The following is a 22,602-nucleotide window of genomic DNA, read 5'->3' as shown; positions in this document are numbered from 1 at the left end:
AATTCAAGAAAACAGCAGTTGTGGACAGGTCAATGCTATCAAAACTCTGGTATACTGGGCTTCCTCAAGATCTAAAGAACGCCTGTACATACTGGCTGTTATTGTTATCAAAACACCTCTCTGGGGGCTCCAGACCAGTGTCTGCAGATATCACTTCATCAGAGATCTATTGTTAAATGGTTGATTGACAGGCAGCTTACAATATGGGGGTGCTAACTTAAAATTACTATACATTAATAAGCACACCCCCAACTTCCAGAGTAAGGGGAGCAGCTGTAAAAATGTAGGCCATTGTTGAAGACCACAATAAAACATATAAATATGTTTAGTACTCAGTTTAATGATAATCTGATTCAGTTTGACAATTACACATGAACTAATAGAGTTTATATTTCTCAAGCTACACTGAAACTATCATAGTATGGAATAAACTTTTTAATCTCTACAGCAAGAGACACATTACAACTTCCTTCACTCAATACACAAGAAAATGGCAACATATAAAAAGGCAACTCTCATTTATATTGCATAAATCCAAAGCCTATGGTACATTTACATATAAATACAGACATGTGAAGTCAAGTTTTTAAAAAGTGTTACAATGACCATCCAAACTTAACAAGAATTTTCAACAAGCCACTCCGAGACACAAGTGACCAAAAATGTACATTTTTCAATATAAATCTACACTACATCAAAATTAAAAAAATAAAACGAAGCTCTCACACACATAATCAAATTAACTGTTTCCCTTTTTTGGATCTGTTTATAGTACACAACTTTAAATTTGCTCATTGTCATTTTCAAAGTTTCTTGTTTTAAATCCGTTTTTATGTCCATTCTATATACTCAGTAAATGCTTGATATAGCTACATGTACATTATATTCACTGGAGTTTCAATTTCACAATTTTGGTCCACAGTAAAAATATCAAACATTAATCTGCAGCAAAAATAAGTCTATATTCAGTAATGAATCTAAGTGTTTTGGGGGTTGTAATAAAATTCTGAACCACTAAAACTCTAAAAAGAAATGGGCAAGAATTTATACATATACTATACAACTTAGGTCATAAAATTAAGGATGTATTTTTTATTGATTTTCACAACCATGGTACCCATGGAATTCTAGTAATACAAAACATTTTCACACATACTGTACATTGTATCACCCACAACAACGAAGGCCATCAGAAGTTAATTCTACATCAGGCCATTGTTCAAAAAACTATAAGGAAGGGAGGAAAATAATAATCAAATATGAATTTCAATCATAATAAAACTGTAACCAAACTTGGAAATCCTTGAAGACATTTTAATTGTGATATACATGTACACTCCAAATTTAGTGAAGTGTTTGTTTCTTCTGCATACACAGGTAGTGTAAAATATAAAACATACATGTAGAACTTTATTCAGGACTACTGAAATGAAGAGTTATAAAATCACATTGCAGGAGCACCATGTGGAAAGTCATACACTGCCACACTCTTCATTTGTAATTTGGTCATTTTAACACACAGTTCTACATATATTGTTTGTAATATGTACAAGTAATCTAAAACACATGTACAAAAGAAATAAATAGTGAAATATAATGCAAGGCTCTTGTCTGTTTTAACTTTGAAAATTAGGCACACACTTAATGATTTAGAGAGAGAAAAAACCTTGCACAATGAGATCTAAATTATGAAATTATCTTCCAAAAGTTACCCAAACCTGAGACAAAATTGACAACTGTATTACAAATTAATAATTATCACTTGAGAAAACCATATAATAGACATGAGGATATGGAACCACTATGTGAAAGCCTGTTTTAATGTTGATATTTTTTATGCTTTGTCTTGCAGAGCCTCTTGTGGTACTTTTGAGCCATAGAGTTCAGGATGGAAAGCAGGAAATATGCCACCATGACAATTACCACTTTCTCAAATATCCAGCTAAGAAGATTGGATTCCTGTAAAAGAAATTTTTTAAAGAATGTATAACTTTCTCAAATACTAGTATCAAGCTAAGAAGATAGGAGTCCTAGTAGGGGGGGGGGGGAGAAAAAGAAAGACAATGATTATTATAACTTTCTCAAATACTAGTACTGTATACAGGGTTATTTTTGCCCCGTGTTATCTTTGCCTTTCTACACTTGCAGACAGTTTCGCCCCGTTTTAAATTCGACCAAACATAGTTGTGTTCAAATAGAGATATGAGAGAAAACAGTTTCGCCCACCCTTTAATTCGCCCAGTGACAACGAGTGTGAAAGGGATAAAAATCAAATGGGGGCGAATATTTCCCTGTATACAGTACCCAGCTAAGAAGATTGGGTTCCTGCAAAAAAAAAAAAAAAAGAGACATTCAATGAGCAGATTTCTACTTGAACATGGAGTAAATCCTGTTTGCACCTACCCCAGGAATGTTAGAGCCCACTTTGTGGTGTAGTTTCTTCTTTTGTTTCTCAAGATAATCCTTAAATGGAGTCTGGAAAGATTCTCCATACTTTGGAATGGCCCTTTCAAAATAAATAAGATTGACAGACCTTGTCACAATGGAAATACCTATGTACGTGTATAAAACTACATGTACAAGACTTCTGTGTAGATTAACAAGAGGCCCATTGGCCACATCACTCACCTAAGTCACCTTGGTCCATATTTAAAGATTTTCCTTATATATATTTGCATGTAAAACTTTGATTAATATTGTAGCCACATCCTATCCCCGAAGGCCATGATTTTAACAAACGTGAATCTGCACTATGACAGGAAGGTTTCATGTAAATTTAAACTTTTCTGGCCCAGTGATTCTTGAGAAGATTTTTAAAAGACTTTCCTTATATATTTGTCTGTAAAACTTTGATCCCATATTGTGGCCCCATCCTAATCCCGGGGGCCATGATTTCAACAACCTTGAATCTGAACTATATCAGGAAGCTGACCTGTAAATTTGTACTTTCCTCGCCCAGTGGTTCTTGACAAGAACATTTTCCCTATACATTTCCATGTAAAACTTTGATCCTCTATTGTGGCCCCAACTTACTCAAGGGGATCATGGTCTTAATAAACTTGAATTTGCACTATGTCAGGAAGCTTCCATGTATATTTCAGCTCTTCTGGCTCGGTGGTTCTTAAGAGATTTTAAATGACCCCACCCTATTTTTGCGATCATCTCCCCTTTGAATGGAGCATGGCCCTTCAAATTTGAAAGCCCTTCACCCAAGGATGCTTTTTGCCAAGTTTGGTTGAAATTGGCCAAGTGGTTCTGGAGAAGTCAAAAATGTGAAAAGGTTACAGACAGACAGACAGACGATGGACAACAGGTGATCAGAAAAGCTCACTTGAGCTTTCAGCTCAGGTGAGCTAAAAACAAACTCGAAGACATTTTTATAGTCTTTTGAGCAAAATTTCATTATTGTGGTAATAATTCCAAAAAATATTTCATGTGGAACACTTTACATAGTCTTCTAAATTATATAAAAGGAATTGAGGAAATGTTAATACAGCTAATTTTCGTTAAACCACGGCTTTTGTGATATGAAAAATGTGGCAGTATAATAATTAAATTAAATATAGAGCATATAAATGGATAGTTTTATCACATGTGTATACATTCACGATGTTTTAGTTTTTGATATCTTTACAAATTGTAATGACAGCCCTATCCTCATGAATATGTTGCAGTTATTAACAATATACACATACATCTTGATAAGTATAGTTTGTCTATCTTAATGGTTGGGAATTCCAAAAATATGAAAATTGATTGTCAATATACGAAACAGATTTCAGTTTTGAAAATACATGAGGATGTGAACTGCAACACTTCATGCAGAATACACTTTTCATGAAGCACCAACGCTTATTTTCGAAAATGAAATTTATTTCTTAATTATATACTCAATAAAATACATTTATGATAAGCATACTCAATATAGGCTTATATAGGTTTGTTCTACAATAAGCTTATATCATCATTATGATTTATACAAAAACACTTCAGTATGCAAATTTTACCTTAAAATGGGATATTTATAAAGCAAGAAAAACATTTCTGACAAAACGTGGCAGCACAGTGAAAATAGCAATGAATACAGTGGGGGTAACTATAGAATTAACTGTATGAACATTCCTTGTAATAACTTAGAAATTCAAAAATAAAAAAGTGCAGGTTCTTGCAATTATCACATATCAATTCAGAGATTGTCTTTCTTCCCTTCCTTTTGACATCATGTTCTTACCCTATAAGTTTGATAAGTTGCTCTACGTGGTGATGACTAAATATGAATATTACGAAGAATTTCTGTAAAATAAAAAGGTGAAAATACATGTCAATTTAAATAGTGTGTTAGCCTTGGCAGAAAAATTCTCAAATAAAAACATCAAAATGTTCGAAGGTTTCCATTTTATCTTCTGTATCATGACAATTATCCTTGTCGGATACCCACAGTTGATTGTTAACGCTTCGGTCCTAGTCTTTCTTGAGTGAGGAACAAATCGTAAACAACTGTGGATATCTGACAATGGGCATCAATATAAACCTTACCTGTATGTGCATTTTAATAATTGCTTTTCCTATAAGGGTGGCACCAAAAAAGGTCCAAAATGGAATGAGGAAATGCCCACATGTAATGCCAGCTAGGTCAAACAGTGGATTGGGGATCTGTTGAATTAAGAGAGGACATCAACATACACAAATGTAAGAGTGAATCTAAGCCAACTTTTACTGTCAATATAGTAAGAAATGATACGTGATTATTTCATTATAATACTTGGTGATGTGTCTTGTTTCCTTCTATTTTTTCCTCAATGACACAAGTAATATACACATAAAGTAGGAATTTTGTATCACTGTACAAGCTTTGCAAAAATGTGCAAGGATTGAAGATTGTCTATAACAACTTGCCCTCATGAGTAATAAATGACATTGTGCATGTACTATTTTTTAAAATACCTAGAAGACATAATGCTGATCATTTAGTGCAGATTCAACTTACAGATGCACATGCTAAAATCCCAAAGAAACCCACTCTCTGGACAAGATTATGCACACCAATTTTTGCCCTCTCTAGGAAACCCTGTGAGAAAAAGAAAAAGACATGAAATAGAGCTGACTTAATTTTAATCACACTACTTGTTCATGACTTTTTGCATTGATGATCTACACACGAATTTTGTGAAATTCATGAGCCCAAATAACATATATGAAAAACATCATCAATTTCAGTTTTGTATTAATTTTGTTTGCATACCGGTATTGTTTAACATTAACATTGCAAGTAATCTTTAAAAAAAAAAAAAAAAAAACTCATGCTAAAATTGGGTTAAAACATTGGAAACAAGCAATTCTCACACTGCAAAATACGCTTGTCCAAGAATTCAGCAGTAATCAAAGAACATTAACATCTAAATACACCATTCACTGGTCAAAAATGGCTCTGACCGTGTTCCTTCAGTACTCTTTCTCTATTGGCAGTGTCAATGAAATATTTATAAGAGGGCTATGTAAAATATTATATAGTAGAAAGATTTCACTCTTAGAATAATTTGAGAAGTAAAATAATTTCTTTTTTCAAAGTATGGATGTTATCAACATCATAGGGAACATGTACACCATGTTTGATGACTCTAGCCTTATCCGTACAATCATGTTTTCCTAATGCTAATGGATGAACAGACACACAGCACCATACCACAATACAACCTGTCTATGGTGGTTGATTATCCAAGCATTACTAGTCCTGTTTCTATCTTCTTTTGTGCCTATAAAATTATCCATGCAAGTTTGACTTTGACCTTGAAAAACAATAGACTCCTCCCTCCCATGGGAACATGTGTACTACCATGTTTGATGATCCTAGCCTTATATTAAGTAAAGTTTTTCATTTGCCCCAAGATGCTGAAAGACAAACAGACAGATGCAATAGGCTACACCATAATACACATGTATGACCTTGTCAATGACAGGCGTATTAAAAAAAGCATATCTCATTAACGGAGTATAATGTGTCAGTCCATTTTAAAAATGGGTAAATCAGATTTTTCAAAATTCAAACCAGGATCAGGAATGGCAGGGGGAAACTTATTTATATGGAGTCACCAACAACATTTATCCATGCCTGTACATGTACCTTTCTGTAATTTCTAACCTAAGAAAATTAGTATATAAAGAAATTCAACAAACAGACTTCTAAAACAAGCTTTGTTTTACATTTCAATCCTGATTAATAAAGCAGAATGGCTATTGCATTGTTCATTATCAATTTATTACACTACAAAATTTACAACATTTAAATTATTAGTCCACTCAATTCATTTGCAAAAAAAAATGCTTTTGCTTTAATATCAGTATGTTTGAATGGGTGGTGAATGTGAAATGTAAAATTCCATTGGTATTACACTAAGTTATCTGATATTATATGCATATATGTTTCAATGAAAATTTTTTTTTATCAATATTCTACAGATTTACGAAAATTTTGTCATTGACTTTTGGTAGCTTTGTACATATGTTTTCAATTTACAAATATAACTGTAAACTTGATTGTAGGTTATATTTTCATCCAGAAAGTCCTAATTTTTGTCCTCATTCTTGTCACCATTATTTTCCTCATGGTATGTTTCTACTATAATATACATGTAGGTAGTGGGTTCTTCTCCACAAACAATCACTTTGTCAATATTTGTACTGTCTACCATCAGGATTTCAGAAATACTTTAAAAGCTCGCTAAAGCTCCGCAAGTGACATGTTGTCTGTAAAGACATTGTCGTCAATGTCAGATCTTATATAGGGACTTTCGTTTGAGATTTAAGTGTGAACTCGACCCTGCAAAAACCATTTTCATTGTATTATGATAGTGAAACACTGTTTGAAAATCACGGTTACAGTACTGGGGTTAATCCCAAAATCCCTTGGTAAATCAGATTTCAACTTCAAATTTTTATGAATTTTGTATTTTGTGTCCAATGACAAAATTTTTCTTTTTTCCTGGGAAGCCATTTTCACAAAAATGATTGTGCCCACAAGTGTCAAAGAGTGGTTATAAACCACTGTTATATTATTCTTGTGAAAACACACAATGAAAAAAAAAATGATGAAAAGCAAATCAACAGGCACTTTAACATCTACCTGTGTAAATATGATGTCATCAACCATCATGACTACTGTCTAGGGGGACTTCAATATAACACATTATCAACTCAGCTGACTGATAATTGATTTGAAAATAGGCAATATTTCAATATAAGCGACTTCAATTTCACCGATATTTTAATGCACAGAAAATTAGAGATTGGGACTGGAGATCTAGTTTTATTTCAAAATAAGTGATACTTCAAAATAAGCGATTTCATTATAGTGGAGTAAGCTGCAACTTTAATTTGATGAATTATAACCCTAAATCAAATTCTAAAAAAAGAGAATCCCTCTGTAAAGTTTTCAACTTGAATAAATATATGTATATAATAAAAGCTGTCTTACGATTTCCTCCGGATGACTCTGCTTTTCATGAAGGAGTTCTTCAATCTCTTCGAAGTCATCACTGTCTAAGTCAGCACCAGATAAGCGAGCTGCCCGGGCCATGAAGTAGGGAGGGAGTTCCCCAATAGCTGTCCCTGCACCCTGTCAATATGGATACAATTTATATGTACAGGTATCTCAACTTCTTGAGTTTTTTTTATCATTTAACACATGGTCTGCATGATACAAAGAGTGAGAAAGGACCTTCTTTTCCAGCAATACAAGTTTTCTTGCATTGATTTAACATACATACAGAATTGGCTTTTATTTCAAAATATAGAAAATTGTTTTTTTTTTTTTTTTTTTTTTTTTTTTACAATGTTGTGACTGAAAAGTACTTTCCCTGTGTGTGATGTTACTGGTATAATGAGTAACTTCCTCAGTTATATGTCAATATCCAGGAGGTTTACGAATGTAATAGACAAACCCCATATTTTAAAATTTTTTATTGTGTTAAACTTTCAAAGCAAAGTAAATAGAGAATTAGTTGATGTTTGGTATATATTTTTGTTGGTACTTCTAATCATACAAATAGTTATAAAGTCATTTATTCCTATGACGAATAACAATTCACAGCATGTTTGGAATGCGACTGGAAAGTGTTTTGCTATTGATGTACAATGTATATCAAGTTCATTTATTCACTCAAACCACATTATATATGGTACATGATGTACATTAGATAAACATACATTTGAGTAAGAATAAGGTCAGAGTATGTACAAATACACAATATATATGTAGTGAAAAAGTATTCACAAAATATGTTAAGGAGGACAGACTAACTCATAGATTTTTTTAGATAAACATACAGAGTTTTTTAAGTGTTTTAATCCTAGTGGTTGACACAATTTCATGAAATTTAATAACATTAGATCCTACTGTGTAGGTACTCTTTTCTAATATTAGACAAAGCACTGCATTCAAATATAAAACGGAATTCGTCTGCAATTTTTGATTCGTTATACAAAACACAAAATCTTTCATTATATGGAACACTAATCCATCTGCTAGTCTCTACTGGAAGGCAGTGATTTGTGGTGCGAAATTATAAGAATAGTTTTATAATTTTTTTTGGACAATTTTTCTAAATATTTTTCAAATCCAAAGTCTATCTTAAAAGTTCTGTATATTTTACCTTTAGATAAATTGAACATATCGGTCGAACATGTTTGAATAATATGATCCTTAAGTCTTTGTTTGACAGTATTTGTTATCCATTTTTTCATTTACGTTGAAACACCCCCTTGCAACTTATACAGATGTAGAAGAAGCAAACAATCATTTGTTTTGGGGTTTTATTTAAGTTGAAAGAGACTGTGATTTGCAGGTTCACCTTCCTGTGATTCAGACACTGATTAATGACTCAAACTGTCAATCTATTCATGACGGAGTACATGAATGTCTTTAACGATTAAAAATAAAGATCCACACATAATCTTTCTTTATTTGAGTGAAGTATGAAAATATTACGGGACAAGTCAAACTATTCTAGGGACAAGTGGTCATTGTATCTTACTCATCTCACGGTACGAGTGGTCATTGTATCTTACTCATCTCACGGTACGAGTAGTCATTGTATCTTACTCATCTCACGGTACGAGTAGTCATTGTATCTTACTCATCTCACGGTACGAGTGGTAATTACTCACCCACATGATGGCTTCAATTCTGACTTTACTGATAATTGTCCATATTGTTATAACATTGTGGCTGGTGTCCTCCTCAGGGCACATAATACTGAAAGTAATGGACAAGAACTGATTATGTAACATTCTGATTTACTATTAAACTGTAGTTTGTTATTCTCCAATCATTATTGGTATTTAAATTTTAAAAAAGGAGGTAATTCTAGAAGCATACATGATGTATCCGAGATATAAAAGTACTACAGAAACCAAAGATAACTAGTTATCTTAGTATGATTGTGATGGCAAGCATAAAAAAGACCCCACTCTGTGGCTTTATTTAAAGGAGACTTCAAGTGCATGTATAAATTTTCAATTCAATAGCTGCAGGGATAACCAAACAAGAGGCCCATGGGACTTAACAGTCACCCGAGTATTCACATTTTTGATCTTTAGAAATCATTGTGCTACCTGTGATCTTTTTATGCTCCTCCATTTTTATACTTTGTACTAGATGACGAATATATTGGTATAAATATCATACACAATGGATGATTTACAATTCTTTTATAGGAGATATATACTGTACCTAAGTTTTATTACATCATAGCAAAATGTGATTTTTTTATTTGATTATAAAACCCTGAATATTCAGTACATTTAGTAGAAAACCAAATGCTCATGAAGGTGCACACAGTTTGTATTAAGAAATAAATTCATAATTTTTAAAAAATATATAAGATATGAGTTACGGCATTTCACACTGGCATGCTTCAGGAAAAGTATGCCTGCATGAAGCATTGAAGTTAATATACAGACCCTGAAACATGCTACTACACCAGTTGCACGGTACGGTTCGGTACGCTTTATGAACGGTACGGTTCGTTTTCTGAACGGTACGGTTCGTTTCTTGAACGGTACGGTTTGTTTCTTGCACGGTACGGTACGCTTCTTGAACGGTACGGTTCGCTTCTTGCACGGTACGGTTTGCTAAAAATAGCTGCACGTTTTGTGAACGGTTTGCACGTTTTATTAATGAGGTGGGCGTGGCCTGAACGCTTTGACTTCGTATAAATTGTACGTTTCGATAGTTTGTTTTCACTCGATCGGTCTTATTCTGCTCTTTGATTATCGGCTTTTGTGGTTGTGTTAGAATGTGCACATGGGGAAATGAGACGTTATTTTTTATTGCTTCGATGGAATAATTCCATATTGATAACGTACATAAAGTTATAAATAAAAGTTTTTTGAATTTGCTTAAGTCTAAGTCTTAATGGTTGTTATTACGTTTCAATTTGTTTTTCATTTCTCATCAGACATTTATTAATTTACGATTTTATAAAAAGTTGTTACATGAACTGCTCCCCGACATGGGCGTGCGTAAGTGTAAAAACAAAGCGTATTAAGTTTCCGGATATAAATTACAGTGCCTAAATTGGAAAAGTTTTTAAGAAGAAGTGAATTTTGTTTTGAATACACTAAAGTCGCAAATGACACAATGATTATTTTCTGCACTTCACATTTATTGTGATTTATCATCGGCATTATGAAAGATCCAGGATATCTGCACGTGAAGTTTGTACGTCCTTTTTTGTCAGCATTCAGTCATTCATAATTAATAATGTTAGATATCTGTTGCATTTGTCTTTGAATCAAATAAAATGATGATAATACATATATATTCCTATCCTTTATCACGCGAAGTCCGATTTTCATTTCCCTGACTTTATTTTTGATCACTGAAAATTGAATTTAAAAAAAATTAACAGAAAAGTAAGGCAAGTGTATAGTTTGCAATAAAAATGTTTCATATACCTTTTCTATATATTGTTGAAATACTTGAAAATGCTGAAATGAATAATTTTTTGTGGCCGATTTGATGCTTTGCATCAATTTAACTTGTTTACATTCTTTTACACATGTATGTATCTATTTATTTCTCTGTCGATGTAATTAAAAATTGTTTATTAGTGTATATAATAAATCCGCCAATCTACATCTATCTATATGGGTCGTTATCAATGTAGAAGAGAAAAAGATATGTCAAAATTATTGCTAATAAAGTAATGAAAATATTACAGTGTAGAACGTGACAATTTTTCTAATCGGTCTAGAAATTTCTCATATGATTCAGACACTGTACGTAGGAAAGTACATATTGAATACATTAACGCTACAAATATCAATTTCATCTTCTTACGGCAAGCCCTGTGCCATACGTGTAGTAGCATTATCAGGGACGTCGACGTCCCTGATTATATGAAGAAATTAAATAGGCTACTTGTAAGTACTATTACAGTATTGTAGTTAACTTCACCCTTGAATTTAAAAGAATTGATTGAAACAGAAAGTCTGTTAAAACAACGAAATGCCCCTTGGTTCACTCTTTAAAAGTCTGTAAGTGAAATATACATCCACAGTACACAGGACTGGCTGCAGAAGCATGCATGCAAAATCCGTGCAGTGATCTGACGTCTATTTCTGTTAACAGTTCACAGTATAAAACGAATTTTTATGCATAATTCAGTCAAAACTTGGGTACTTGTTGATAACATACATACACATATATGCACTGAAACAATGTGACATTTACGGAAAGTAATTTTTAAAAAAAGAATATCAAAGATGTTTTAAGCATCTCGGTGATTTTCACAGTTGATACCCAGCTTCGTAATGTTTGAGGATAATGCTTCGAATAGCCAGCGATAGTCTACGACCTCCTTTCCCATCGGGCGCCATTGTGAAAATAATATACTGTGGCTGAAAAAGTGGGTCACGTGACATAAATTGCACGCTTTCTGCACGGTACGGTACGCTTTTGGGGGCGGGGTTTGCATAATATTATCCTGCACGCTTTCTGAACGGTACGGTTCGTTTCTTGAACGGTACGGTTCGTTTCTTGCACGGTACGGTACGATTCTTGAACGGTACGGTTCGTTTTTTGCACGGTACGGTACGTTTCTTGAACGGTACGGTTCGTTTCTTGCACGGAACGGTTCGGTTCGTTTTTAAGGTGTAGTAGCACGTTTCAGGGTCTGTACCCTTATCTATTTTCAAAAATGAAATTCATTTCTTAAATTTTATTGTATTTTCATTTCTGTCAGAACTCCCAGTTGTTGAAATTGATGTACTATATCTGTCAAGACATGAATTTCACAATTTTGGTAGAGGGCCATTGTTCATTATGATAATGCAAACATTTTCCTGCTGGATGTCTACAAATTCAGAAAATTTTTAATCTAATAAAACTATTCCTTATTCTGTTTTCCTTGATAAAACAAGCAAGAAGTATCTAGACTATACAGAAACAACACTTCCCATCCCTTATTACGATACCGTACCAGAAAACTGAAAAAAAAATAAAAATACATACTCATTAGGATAAGGCGGTTCAGGAAAGTTGATGGAATTACATTCATATGCTGCCAGGGTTACCGCTGCTATATGTGGTCCCTGAAGCGAACAAACAACAAAGCTGCAAAAACTGATAACAAATCTTTTAAAATAGTTCTTTTTTTTTTTTATTTTTATACCATTAGGCCACAGTTTTTTAATTTTACGGATTTTTGTTTTAAAAATTAGGGTCGGTCGGGAGAAAAAAAATAAATTAAAATAAACATTTTTGATATCTAGCGTTTTATTTTCAAGAAATCTTAATGATTTATTGAAAATAAAACGTTAGTATGCGTCAGTAAAAATAAACAAACCATGTATTAAATCACTGCTAAATATTAGATAAAAAATTCTTCAGAGTGACTAGTATGCTATGAATTTTGAAAAAAATGCAATTTCTAATTCAGTGTATAATTATTATCTATGTTACACTTTGGTAAAGCATAAGCTGAGAAAATGTGTAAGGTCATATCTCTTTGGTGTTGTAAAGTATCCAGTATTTATATTACGTTGTTCAGTAATTTTGCTGTATATGCTCAACAAAGATTTTACATTTACAAATTGTAAATATAATGAAAAAAATTTAATATAGAAGCATTATGACCCCTGGGTCAAGGCCTCTGCTGGTGGACTGTTAGTCCCTGAGGGTCTCTACAGCCCAGTAGCTATACTTCGTTACTAGCTTGAAAATACGGATGTATATTTAATTGCTGTTACAAAATTTCAAAATTAAGGATGATCTCCCTCACGCATAACTCTTATCCTTAGACGAATTTGACTCCACTTTTTTGGCACACTGTTTTTCCTTAAAATAGCTCTAAAACTTCATTGTTATTTCGGATTTCAAACATTTTGGTTGAGCATCACTGAAGAGACATTATTTGTCGAAATGCGCATCTGGTGCATCAAAATTGGTACCGTATAAGTTTTACATGATTACAATTTTATGTACTAATTCCATTTTTAATTTCAGAATGTTCATACCCCATGAAATAATTTTAACCCCATTTTTCCCCACATAGATATGCCCTTAGAATATTCTCTACCACCTTTTTTGAAGTGTTTTCAGTTTTTTATTTTTATTTGGTACTCAAATTCTCTCCACCACTACACAAGGTATACTAATTTTTGAGAAATATGCATACCCTTCCGAGTTTCATCTGGGAATTTGTCATATTTTTTACGGGCGTTCATAAAGTATCAAAAGCATCTAACAATTTCTCACACTGTTCTATTCCCTGTTCGGATTTTGGACGGCAGAAATGCACATACATGTATTTAAATACATTTATTATGGTATGTACTGCTGTGGTATAAAGTCACTAGTTTGAATAATCTAACTGTATCTCTGGACAGGCCCTCACCACACTTAAACCGGGTCCATAGGACATTTTCACTTTAACAATAGAACATCCTATCTAGTAAAGTCGCTAATAACTGTACCTTTCCCCTCATCTTTAAACACCCAAATAGCACTGCAAAAATACCGCCAATTGTATGAGAAATATTTATTTCTATCAATTCCCTTTTTTGGGGTGACGGAATGCCATCTGGCATATATTTTGTTGACAAGAACGATATACAGGTATCGTTACTGTCATCGTGGCCATATTTGTTTACATGGTTTTTAAAAATACAGAATAAAGATATTTCGCAAAACGAATAGTGATTACCAAATACAAATCAATAGGTTTGCATTTCACGATTTTCTATTCGTAAAATTTAAAATGCATTTTATTTTTATTTTCGGTTTGATCGGCGGAATTAAAAAAAGAAGAAGCAGAAATTCGCATTTTATTTTCCCCCCGATTTCCAAGAAATTAGGGTCGGCGGATCCGTAAACCAAGAAATAAAAAAAATGTGGCCTTATTAATCTAGAAGTGTCCAGTATAATACACTGACATTAACACAATGATAATTACAAAACAAAAATTACCAAATATAGCAGAAATGTGTGCAATCCTGTTCCAAGCCCTACAGATGACAACACTCCTAGACCAACCCAGTACCCCCACCAGAGTAGAGACTTCTGCATTGCACTTATTCCCTGTAAAAATATGTATTCAACTTCCTCACATAAAATACTCAGGAATGCAAACACAGAACAAAATCTTGACTTTATTTCTTCTTTGTTTGAAGTTTAATAGTCCTAAATTATTGCATAGGTTTTACAATATATAGATTTTAGGAGAATTTTTTTTTACCTGTTGATGTGGTCCTTCAATTTTATACAAAACTGTAGCCATTATAAATAAGATTACACATGCTGCTACTGTCTTTTTCCTTTTTAATAACCTGAAATAGTAAAAGTTTATCAGCGAAATCAGTTGTAGAAATGTGTAAGTGATATTCTGCAGTGATTAACAGGTGCAATATGAAATACAAGGTAGATATCATGGTGCTGGCAAGCCTCACAAAAGGAGTCAGCTTTGTGGCATTATTTGCTAAGTTCAAGGTCCTTAACTCTTTAAAAAAAAAAGGTCATTAAAGCCAAAACTCAAACATGATCTGTAACCCATTGATGTAAGTTCATGCATAAATTTTCAACCAACAGATACAGGGACAACCCAAAAAAGTTCAGAAAACTGTCATATATATTAATTTGTTAAGTTAAAGACACATAACTCTTTCAAAAAGGGTCAGCAAAGCCTACACTGAAACTTTAAGAGTAACTCATTGATAAAAATTCAAGTATACATTTCCAAATCAATAGCTGCAAGGATAGCCAAAAAAAACAAAACAAGAGATGTTTGTAAAACACATATGTCCCCCATGGTGCAAAATTGAAAAGGGTTATACACACACATCATTTAATTGAGAGTAGTATCATCAATTCAAAATATTGAGCAGATAATATCTTCCTATGTCAAGAGTGGATTGACCATGTGACCTAAAAATCAATAGGGGTCATCTACTCCTTATGCTGTACCCGTGTACCAAGTTTGGTGTCAATCAAGCAAATAATTCTTAAAATATATAAGACAATATATTACGATGTCCAGTTCAACCATTGACCTTTGACCTCAAAATCAATAGGGGTCATCTTCTCCTGAAGATGTACCAGTGTACCAAGTTTGATGTCTGTTAAGCAAAGGGTTCTCAAGATATTGAGCTGACAGTATATTCTAATGTCCAGTTTGACCGTTGACCTTTGATCATGTGACCTCAAAATCAATAGGGGTCATCTTCTTCTGAAGACATACCAGTGTACCAAGTTTGATGTCTGTCAAGCAAAGGGTTCTCAAGATATTGAACGGACAGTATATTACTATGTCCAGTTTGACCCTTGACCTTTAAACATGTGACCTCAAAATCAATAGGGGTCATTTACTCCTGAAGATGTACCAGTGTACCAAATTTGATGTCTGTCAAGCAAAGGGTTCTCAAGATATTGAACGGACAGTATATTCCTATGTCCAGTTTGACCCTTGACCATGTGACCTCAAAATCAATAGGGGTCATCTTCTTCTGAAGACGTACCGGTGTACCAAGTTTGATGTCTGTCAAGCAAAGGGTTCTCAAGATATTGAGCAGACATTATATTACTATGTCCAGAGTAGATTGACCCTTGACCTTTGACCTGAAAAACAATAGGGGTCCTCTTCTACTCATAACCAACCTACATATGAAATATCATTATCATCAAGTGAATGGTTCTCAAGATATTGAGCTGACAACATGTGGTCTACCGACCGACTGACAGGTGTAAACCAATATGCCCCTCTTCTTTGAAGGTGGGCATAAAAAGTCTGAAAAACAATCAAATCTTTCAATTTTACTAAGTTCAAGGTCCTTTTAAATTCATTCAAACAAAGGTCAAGAAACCCAAACTCAAAGATGATCTGTAATGCATTGATATATTTTAAATTCAATAGTTGCTGGGATAGTCAAAACAAGTCCTCTAGGGGCCCTAATTAAGACATTAAGGATAAATTTTGTATAGAAAGCATTACAAGACTCCTTCTAGAAGGCCAGGTGATAGTTGTAGCAGAGACACTCAGTTGATTTAGACTAAGATATACTCAAAGTACCTTTGTGAAAACTCTGAGATGAGGCAAATTGACTCTCTGAAAAAGTAGTGCAGCGTTGTCAAAGGTTGTCGCCATAACACAATCTTTTCTCTCTCTTTTCTTTCATCATGCAGCAAGTCCAACATCTTTTCTTCTTTGGATTCCTGTCTTTTAGTTGCCCCATTTACTTCTTGAGGTTTTGTTCGTTTCCTTCCTGTTGACTTACTCATACCTTACTAATTTGTTAAAAATGCCTACAACAAAATTTTTATAAGTCACCAATTACAATTATTAATACATTATAGAGGTTTACTGAGAGAGTGAAAAGTCACCAATTAAGAAATAAGATATCATTTTTGAATGTTGTTGGGATATGACATGAAGTTGGTCACGTGATCAAATCCTATAACGCCCGAAGGGCGTAATAGTAGATTTGATCACGTACCAACTTCATGTCATATCCCAACAACATTCAAAAATGATATTTTATTTCTTATATTTATATTTTTTATTTTGATTTGTGATCTTACCGAGCTTCCATGATTATGTAGCAGATGACCAAAATAATGATCGTAGAACACAAAATATAGTTCGTAATAGTTTTATCGAATAAAAAATTAGGAACGATATCAAAGAGAATATAAGATATAGATATTTAATTGAAAATGTTAAAAAAAGACGAAACATGTGTAAAAATAAAGGTAATTTAGAACGTAAAGTTAACTGAAATGACGACAAGAAGAGCGGAGTAAACTACATCCTGGTGTGATTTGGTCGCGATCAGCGATGGAGAAACTGGCGTCGGTCTAGCTTACTAAATTGAAAACGTAATTGTTGATCACAGATTTCGACAGAAATTCAAAGGATCTGAGAGAATTGATGGTGGATATGATGGGTCAAGTTAACGTTAAGCTCTTAGTCAGGTTTTTGGAAAGAAACAATGGTATGTTCATCGTTAGGACTCGCAGTTGTAGCCATGCAGGAGACGATTCAAGACAGCTAGTAGGACAGATTTAGACCAAGTGCAGGTAGGTTGCGTCTTTTATTTACCTTCAGTGTGTGTAAAATAAAATAAAAACGAACTGACGGAGTTTTTGCTCACTTGAGAGATTTCTGTTGTAGGATTTTAATGAAGACTCGCACCGGTACCCTGACATGAACGTAAATTTTTCGAGCCTCGAAACCAGCCTCGCTTATATATAATTATGCCGAGTCAAAGCTGTGATGGAAGTTGCCAGGAAACAACAGGTTAACTTATCATCATGAAGTAAATACATGTAGGCTTATAACTCTGCCTACATGTTTTCGCTTCCAATATCATAGAACTTTATTTTATAAATTCGCCATGCAGAAGTTGCAGACGGTTTTTAAAACTGTATAAAATGAAACAACAGAACGATATATGTTTAATGTTTCTATTTCATAAATTGATGAAATTCTTGTTTGTTTACAAAATAAACCATATAAATATCCTGCTGCGTTTATTTCTGTTATGATGTCATTGCAGTGGCGGATCCAGGGTTTACGAAAGGGTGTGTGTGAAAGTCAAGAACTAGCCAAAATGCTGAGCCATTTAGGGTGCCAATCTGGAATTTTACTCGCACTATTTCTATTATTTAAATTTGTGGCGAGAGGGGGGTCTAAATCCCCCACTGCATTGCATATGCAAGAAGCCAGGTGAAAATACAGGAACTGACTTTTGAAGCGGTGATTGTAATCATACGCAAGAACAAACTGATCACATGACCAAATTCATGTCACACGAAATTGAACATCAATTTCATTAGTACTGTCACATAAGGAAGTGCATTGGCAAATGTAAATATTCACAATTTAATCAGAAGTTGGAAACCAAGAAATATGTTTGAGTATCTACATGTATACACATACAGGTGACTCTCAATAATTCGAAGTTCGAGGGACCTTGATAAAACTTCGAGAAATCGAGAGTTCGAAATTCAGAAATTGAAGGTCCGCCGATATGGTTCAGATTTTACAGTAACCGGAAATGTTCGGAGCCATCGAGAATCACCTGTACTCAGTTGTCAATTCAAATCTCACTTGCATTAGCGATATAATTTCTTTAAACTTTATTTCATTATTTAAAAGTTTTCCTATTGGGTGCATACATTTAATATTCAAAGATGATAATGGGTCATTTGGTCCTCAAGTAATAATTACATGTACATAAGTCTTGCTCTGATTTTCATTTTGCTTTCATCCCAGTATGAATTGAACCCTGATATCAGTTTAGATATGAATGACAAATCGACACAATTTTTCCAGCGGAACTATGCCCTTGTGGCAAAAATGAGATCAGAAATATTTCATAAGTGTTAGGCTTTCAATAGTGCATTCAAGCAATGTTGCATTGTTTGTTATCATTTACAGATTATCAGTGAACAAATATGGCACACTTTTATTCTATCATATTCCAGTGTTCGTTAGTGGTGTTAGATACCAGAGTCAGGCAAACTAACGTGGTCAGGTACGAGAATATTCAGACCAGACAGGTACGAGAATATTCAAACCAAACAGGTTCGAGAATATTCAAACCAAACAGGTACGAGAATATTCAGACCAGACAGGTACGAGAATATTCAGAGCAAACAGGTACGAGAAAATCGCCAGTCATTTTCAACGATATAGTTAACTATAACTCGAATTTCCTCACTCTGAAGTTCTAAAAATTCCATACATATTTCACAACAAGATGCGCAGTTTACTATATCGCAACCAGAATAATGATAAATTAACAATCATATAAAAATACATTTCTAAAAATAACGCATTCAGTATTCATCGCAAGATTATCTCTAGACTCTAGCTACTGATTCACTTGTAATCCGAGTTCAAATCTGTCATCCCAAACCTTTAAAACAACTGTCGAAGACATGATGAAAGTATACTGTGTAGTCAGGAATAAACTAGACCATGTGATATAAAAACCGATGAGTATTTAAACTTTGGACCGTGGTGATATGTTTCAAAGATACAACCTTGCTTAGCTGGCCAGCTTACCTCTTGGATTTCCCGGAAGTTGTCACGTTTCATTACTATTTAAAGTATTTCGACCTCGATGTAAATTTACTCCTTGAGGGTACATATTCACAAAAATAAAACACTTGTCAATAAGGTTTTTTCTTTTCTTTTTCATCATGAAGTAACATCGGGATGTACTCTGCAATATGTACAAATTTCATGGCTAAGTATACAAGGGAGGTGATGAGCTTTGAACCCCCCCCCCCCTTCGAAATGATTTGTCTATATATATATCTATTCCATTTTTCAATCAAAGGAAATAATTTGATGGAATTTTATATATATATATATATATTGACAATAATTTTCAGCTGCTAACTTTCTGTAGAAATATGAAGTGATGAAGCTAACTTTGACTTTAACTACTTCTCTAGTGGAGTGTACATTTTTCTTCTTCTGATTTTTATGTAAATATAAAAACTTCAAGACTCTTGCGATATGTGTGTTTTATTCAGATTGTTTGTCGTTTGGTCCCATACTTACATATAGTATCTAATTTTAAAAAAAAAGGGGGGGGGGGTTCCGGATTCAGCATTAGAGGGGGGGGGGGGGGGGGGTAATTACGAGAAGCTACGATACCCAATCATTTTCTTATTTTTATGAAGGATCTTTATTCTAAAACATTGTGTAAAAATACCCTTGTCATATATATCGTGTATATTTTTATTCCTGATCACAGAGTTAAAAGTAGAAAAAAAAAAAAAAAAAAAAAACACAACAAAATAACTATCTACCAATGTAAGGGTCACATCCCTCTATATAAAATTAAACGTGCAAGTGAACTTAGATCTGTGTTATAACGCCGTTCTTTTGATTTATTACGCCTTTGTTTTGCGTAAGTATGCCTTTCAATTCCATGTTATTAGGCTGTTCTTTCGCGTAAATCCCCACTGTTACACAAGACGTACTCTTTCATTCGCATTATTGCACCTTTCTTTTGTATTATTACGCCTTTAAACACACTTTCTTTCGTTTAAAATTATCCCAGTAGGCATTCGTAACCCAAAACAATGTCACAATATATGGGGCGGATACAGAGATTGTCAGGTGGAGTGAATATTAATGAGTGCCGAATGAACAGATTTTCAGGTGGGGGGTGGTGGCAAAAAATAACCATTTTCTTCTAGTATCTCCAATGACAATCTTGACATTTATAAATAACTTTGTAACAATATAAAAGATTCAGAAACAGAATTAATTCTAACCGTGAAATCTGTCTAAAAAGTCTGATAAATACACCTGTCTAGTTTTGAGGAATCCCTGAAAAAGGTTCCATCGGATCCCCCTTCCGATGTCTTTAACAGCAAGGGCTGACAATAACCCTATATAAGGACATCTAATAACCGAACAGTATTCATCTGCTAACAAACTAAGGATGGTACTATATTAGTGAAACTGAATAACAAGATACAAGTGTATCATGGTGGTAGTGGATCAAAAGGACAATGTTCCCATCAGCAAGTTTAATCCATGTCTACATAAAACCCATGTCTACATAAGAAGGAGTGATTGAAAATATCACAATTTACTAGCAAATAGAAAAGATGGAAGATCAGTGAACTGACCATTAAATTGAATGTTGAAAACCTAAATTTGCTAATCAAATATTGCAATTTGATTAATTATTATTTGTGATATTCAAGAGGCCCATGAGCCACATCGCTCACCCGAGTCACCTTGGTCCATATCTGAAGAATTTCCATATATATTTGCATGTATAACCTAGTCCCTATTATGACCCCAACCTACCCTTGGAGGCCATCATTTTTGCAAACTTGAATCTACACTATGTCAGAAAACTTTCCTTTGGCCCAATGGTTCTTGAGAAGATTTTCCCTATATTTTATGCAAAACTTTGATCCCCCTTGTGGCCCCATCCTACCCCCGGGGGCCATGATTTGAACAAATTTGAAACTGCACTTTGTCAGAAAGCTTTCATGTAAATCTCAGCTTTTCTGGCTCAGTGGTTCTTGAGAAGATTTTTCCTATATATTTGTATGTAAAACTTTGATCCCCTATTGTAGCCCCATCCAACTCCTGGGGGCCATGATTTTAACAAATGTGAATCTGCACTATATCAGGAAGCTTTCATGTAAATCTCAGCTTTTCTGGCTCAGTGGTTCTTGAGAAGATTTTTCCTATATATTTGTATGTAAAACTTTGATCCCCTATTGTAGCCCCATCCAACTCCTGGGGGCCATGATTTTAACAAATGTGAATCTGCACTATATCAGGAAGCTTTCATGTAAATCTCACCTTTTCTGGCTCAGTGACTCTTGAGAAGAAGATTTTAAAAGATCTTTCCTATATATTTGTATCTAAAACTTTGATCCCCTATTGTGGCCCCATCCAACCCCCAGGGATCATGATTTTAACAAACTTGAATCCACACTATGTCAGGAAGCTTTCATGTAAATATCAGCTCATCTGGTCTAGTGGTTCTTGAGAAGACTTTTAAATGACCCCACCCTATTTTTGTTATTATCTCCCCTTTGAAAGGGACACGACCCTTCATTTGAACAAACTTGAATGCCCTTCACCCAAGGATGATTTTGGCCAAGTTTGGTTGAAATTGGCCCAGTGGTTCTGGAGAAGAAGTTGAAAATGTGAAAAGTTTACAGATGGACAGACAACAGGCGATCAAAAAAACTCACTTGACCTTTCAACTCAGGTGAGCTAAGAAATTATGGATTTGCATTTCTTCTTGGTTGAAACTGATATACTGTTGAGAAGAATATCAAGTTTTAAGCAACAGAATCAGGGTTAGTTAATGCTTGCACTGAATATAATGACTACCTATATGTACTAAATATCTGTAGCTCATTATGACTTGGTTGTGAAATGTCAATCCCATAGTCCAAGAATTTATGTTTTTTGTCATGGTTTGGGATGGACACCTTTCCAAATCTATTGTTGTTGACGCGAAATGGTGAAATTATCTGGACATTTATACAATTAAAGGGAAAGGCAACCCTAACCACATAGTTGCTTTTATGAATAAAGTATCACTTAATGATAT

The 22,602-nt window shown here is 34.0% G+C and overlaps 1 protein-coding gene across 8 annotated transcripts; it reads right to left on the bottom strand.

Moving 5' to 3' along the window:
• Positions 1 to 320: 320 nt before the first annotated feature.
• On the bottom strand, positions 321 to 19,598 carry LOC125653716 (vacuole membrane protein 1-like). Of its 8 annotated transcripts, none has more exons than XM_048883317.2 (13): positions 19,563 to 19,598; positions 16,563 to 16,795; positions 14,736 to 14,826; positions 14,468 to 14,578; positions 12,512 to 12,591; positions 9,163 to 9,250; positions 7,472 to 7,612; positions 6,122 to 6,139; positions 4,988 to 5,068; positions 4,537 to 4,653; positions 4,232 to 4,293; positions 2,404 to 2,506; positions 321 to 1,959 (listed from the first exon to the last, which is right to left on the bottom strand). In XM_048883317.2, exons 2-13 carry the CDS (start codon positions 16,769 to 16,771, stop codon positions 1,819 to 1,821), a joined length of 1,242 nt encoding a protein of 413 aa, XP_048739274.2. In that variant the 5' UTR covers positions 16,772 to 16,795; positions 19,563 to 19,598; the 3' UTR covers positions 321 to 1,818. The 8 variants fall into 8 exon arrangements, with proteins under 8 accessions (XP_048739274.2, XP_048739265.2, XP_048739262.2 ...); XM_048883308.2 differs by having other exon boundaries at positions 19,541 to 19,591; XM_048883305.2 differs by having other exon boundaries at positions 19,414 to 19,567.
• Positions 19,599 to 22,602: the final 3,004 nt, after the last annotated feature.

This window comes from Ostrea edulis, chromosome 1 (assembly GCF_947568905.1).
Source record: "Ostrea edulis chromosome 1, xbOstEdul1.1, whole genome shotgun sequence".
NCBI lineage: Eukaryota > Metazoa > Mollusca > Bivalvia > Ostreida > Ostreidae > Ostrea > Ostrea edulis.
Note: the sequence above shows the minus strand (reverse complement) of the source record. Positions and strands in the feature narration are given on the sequence as shown.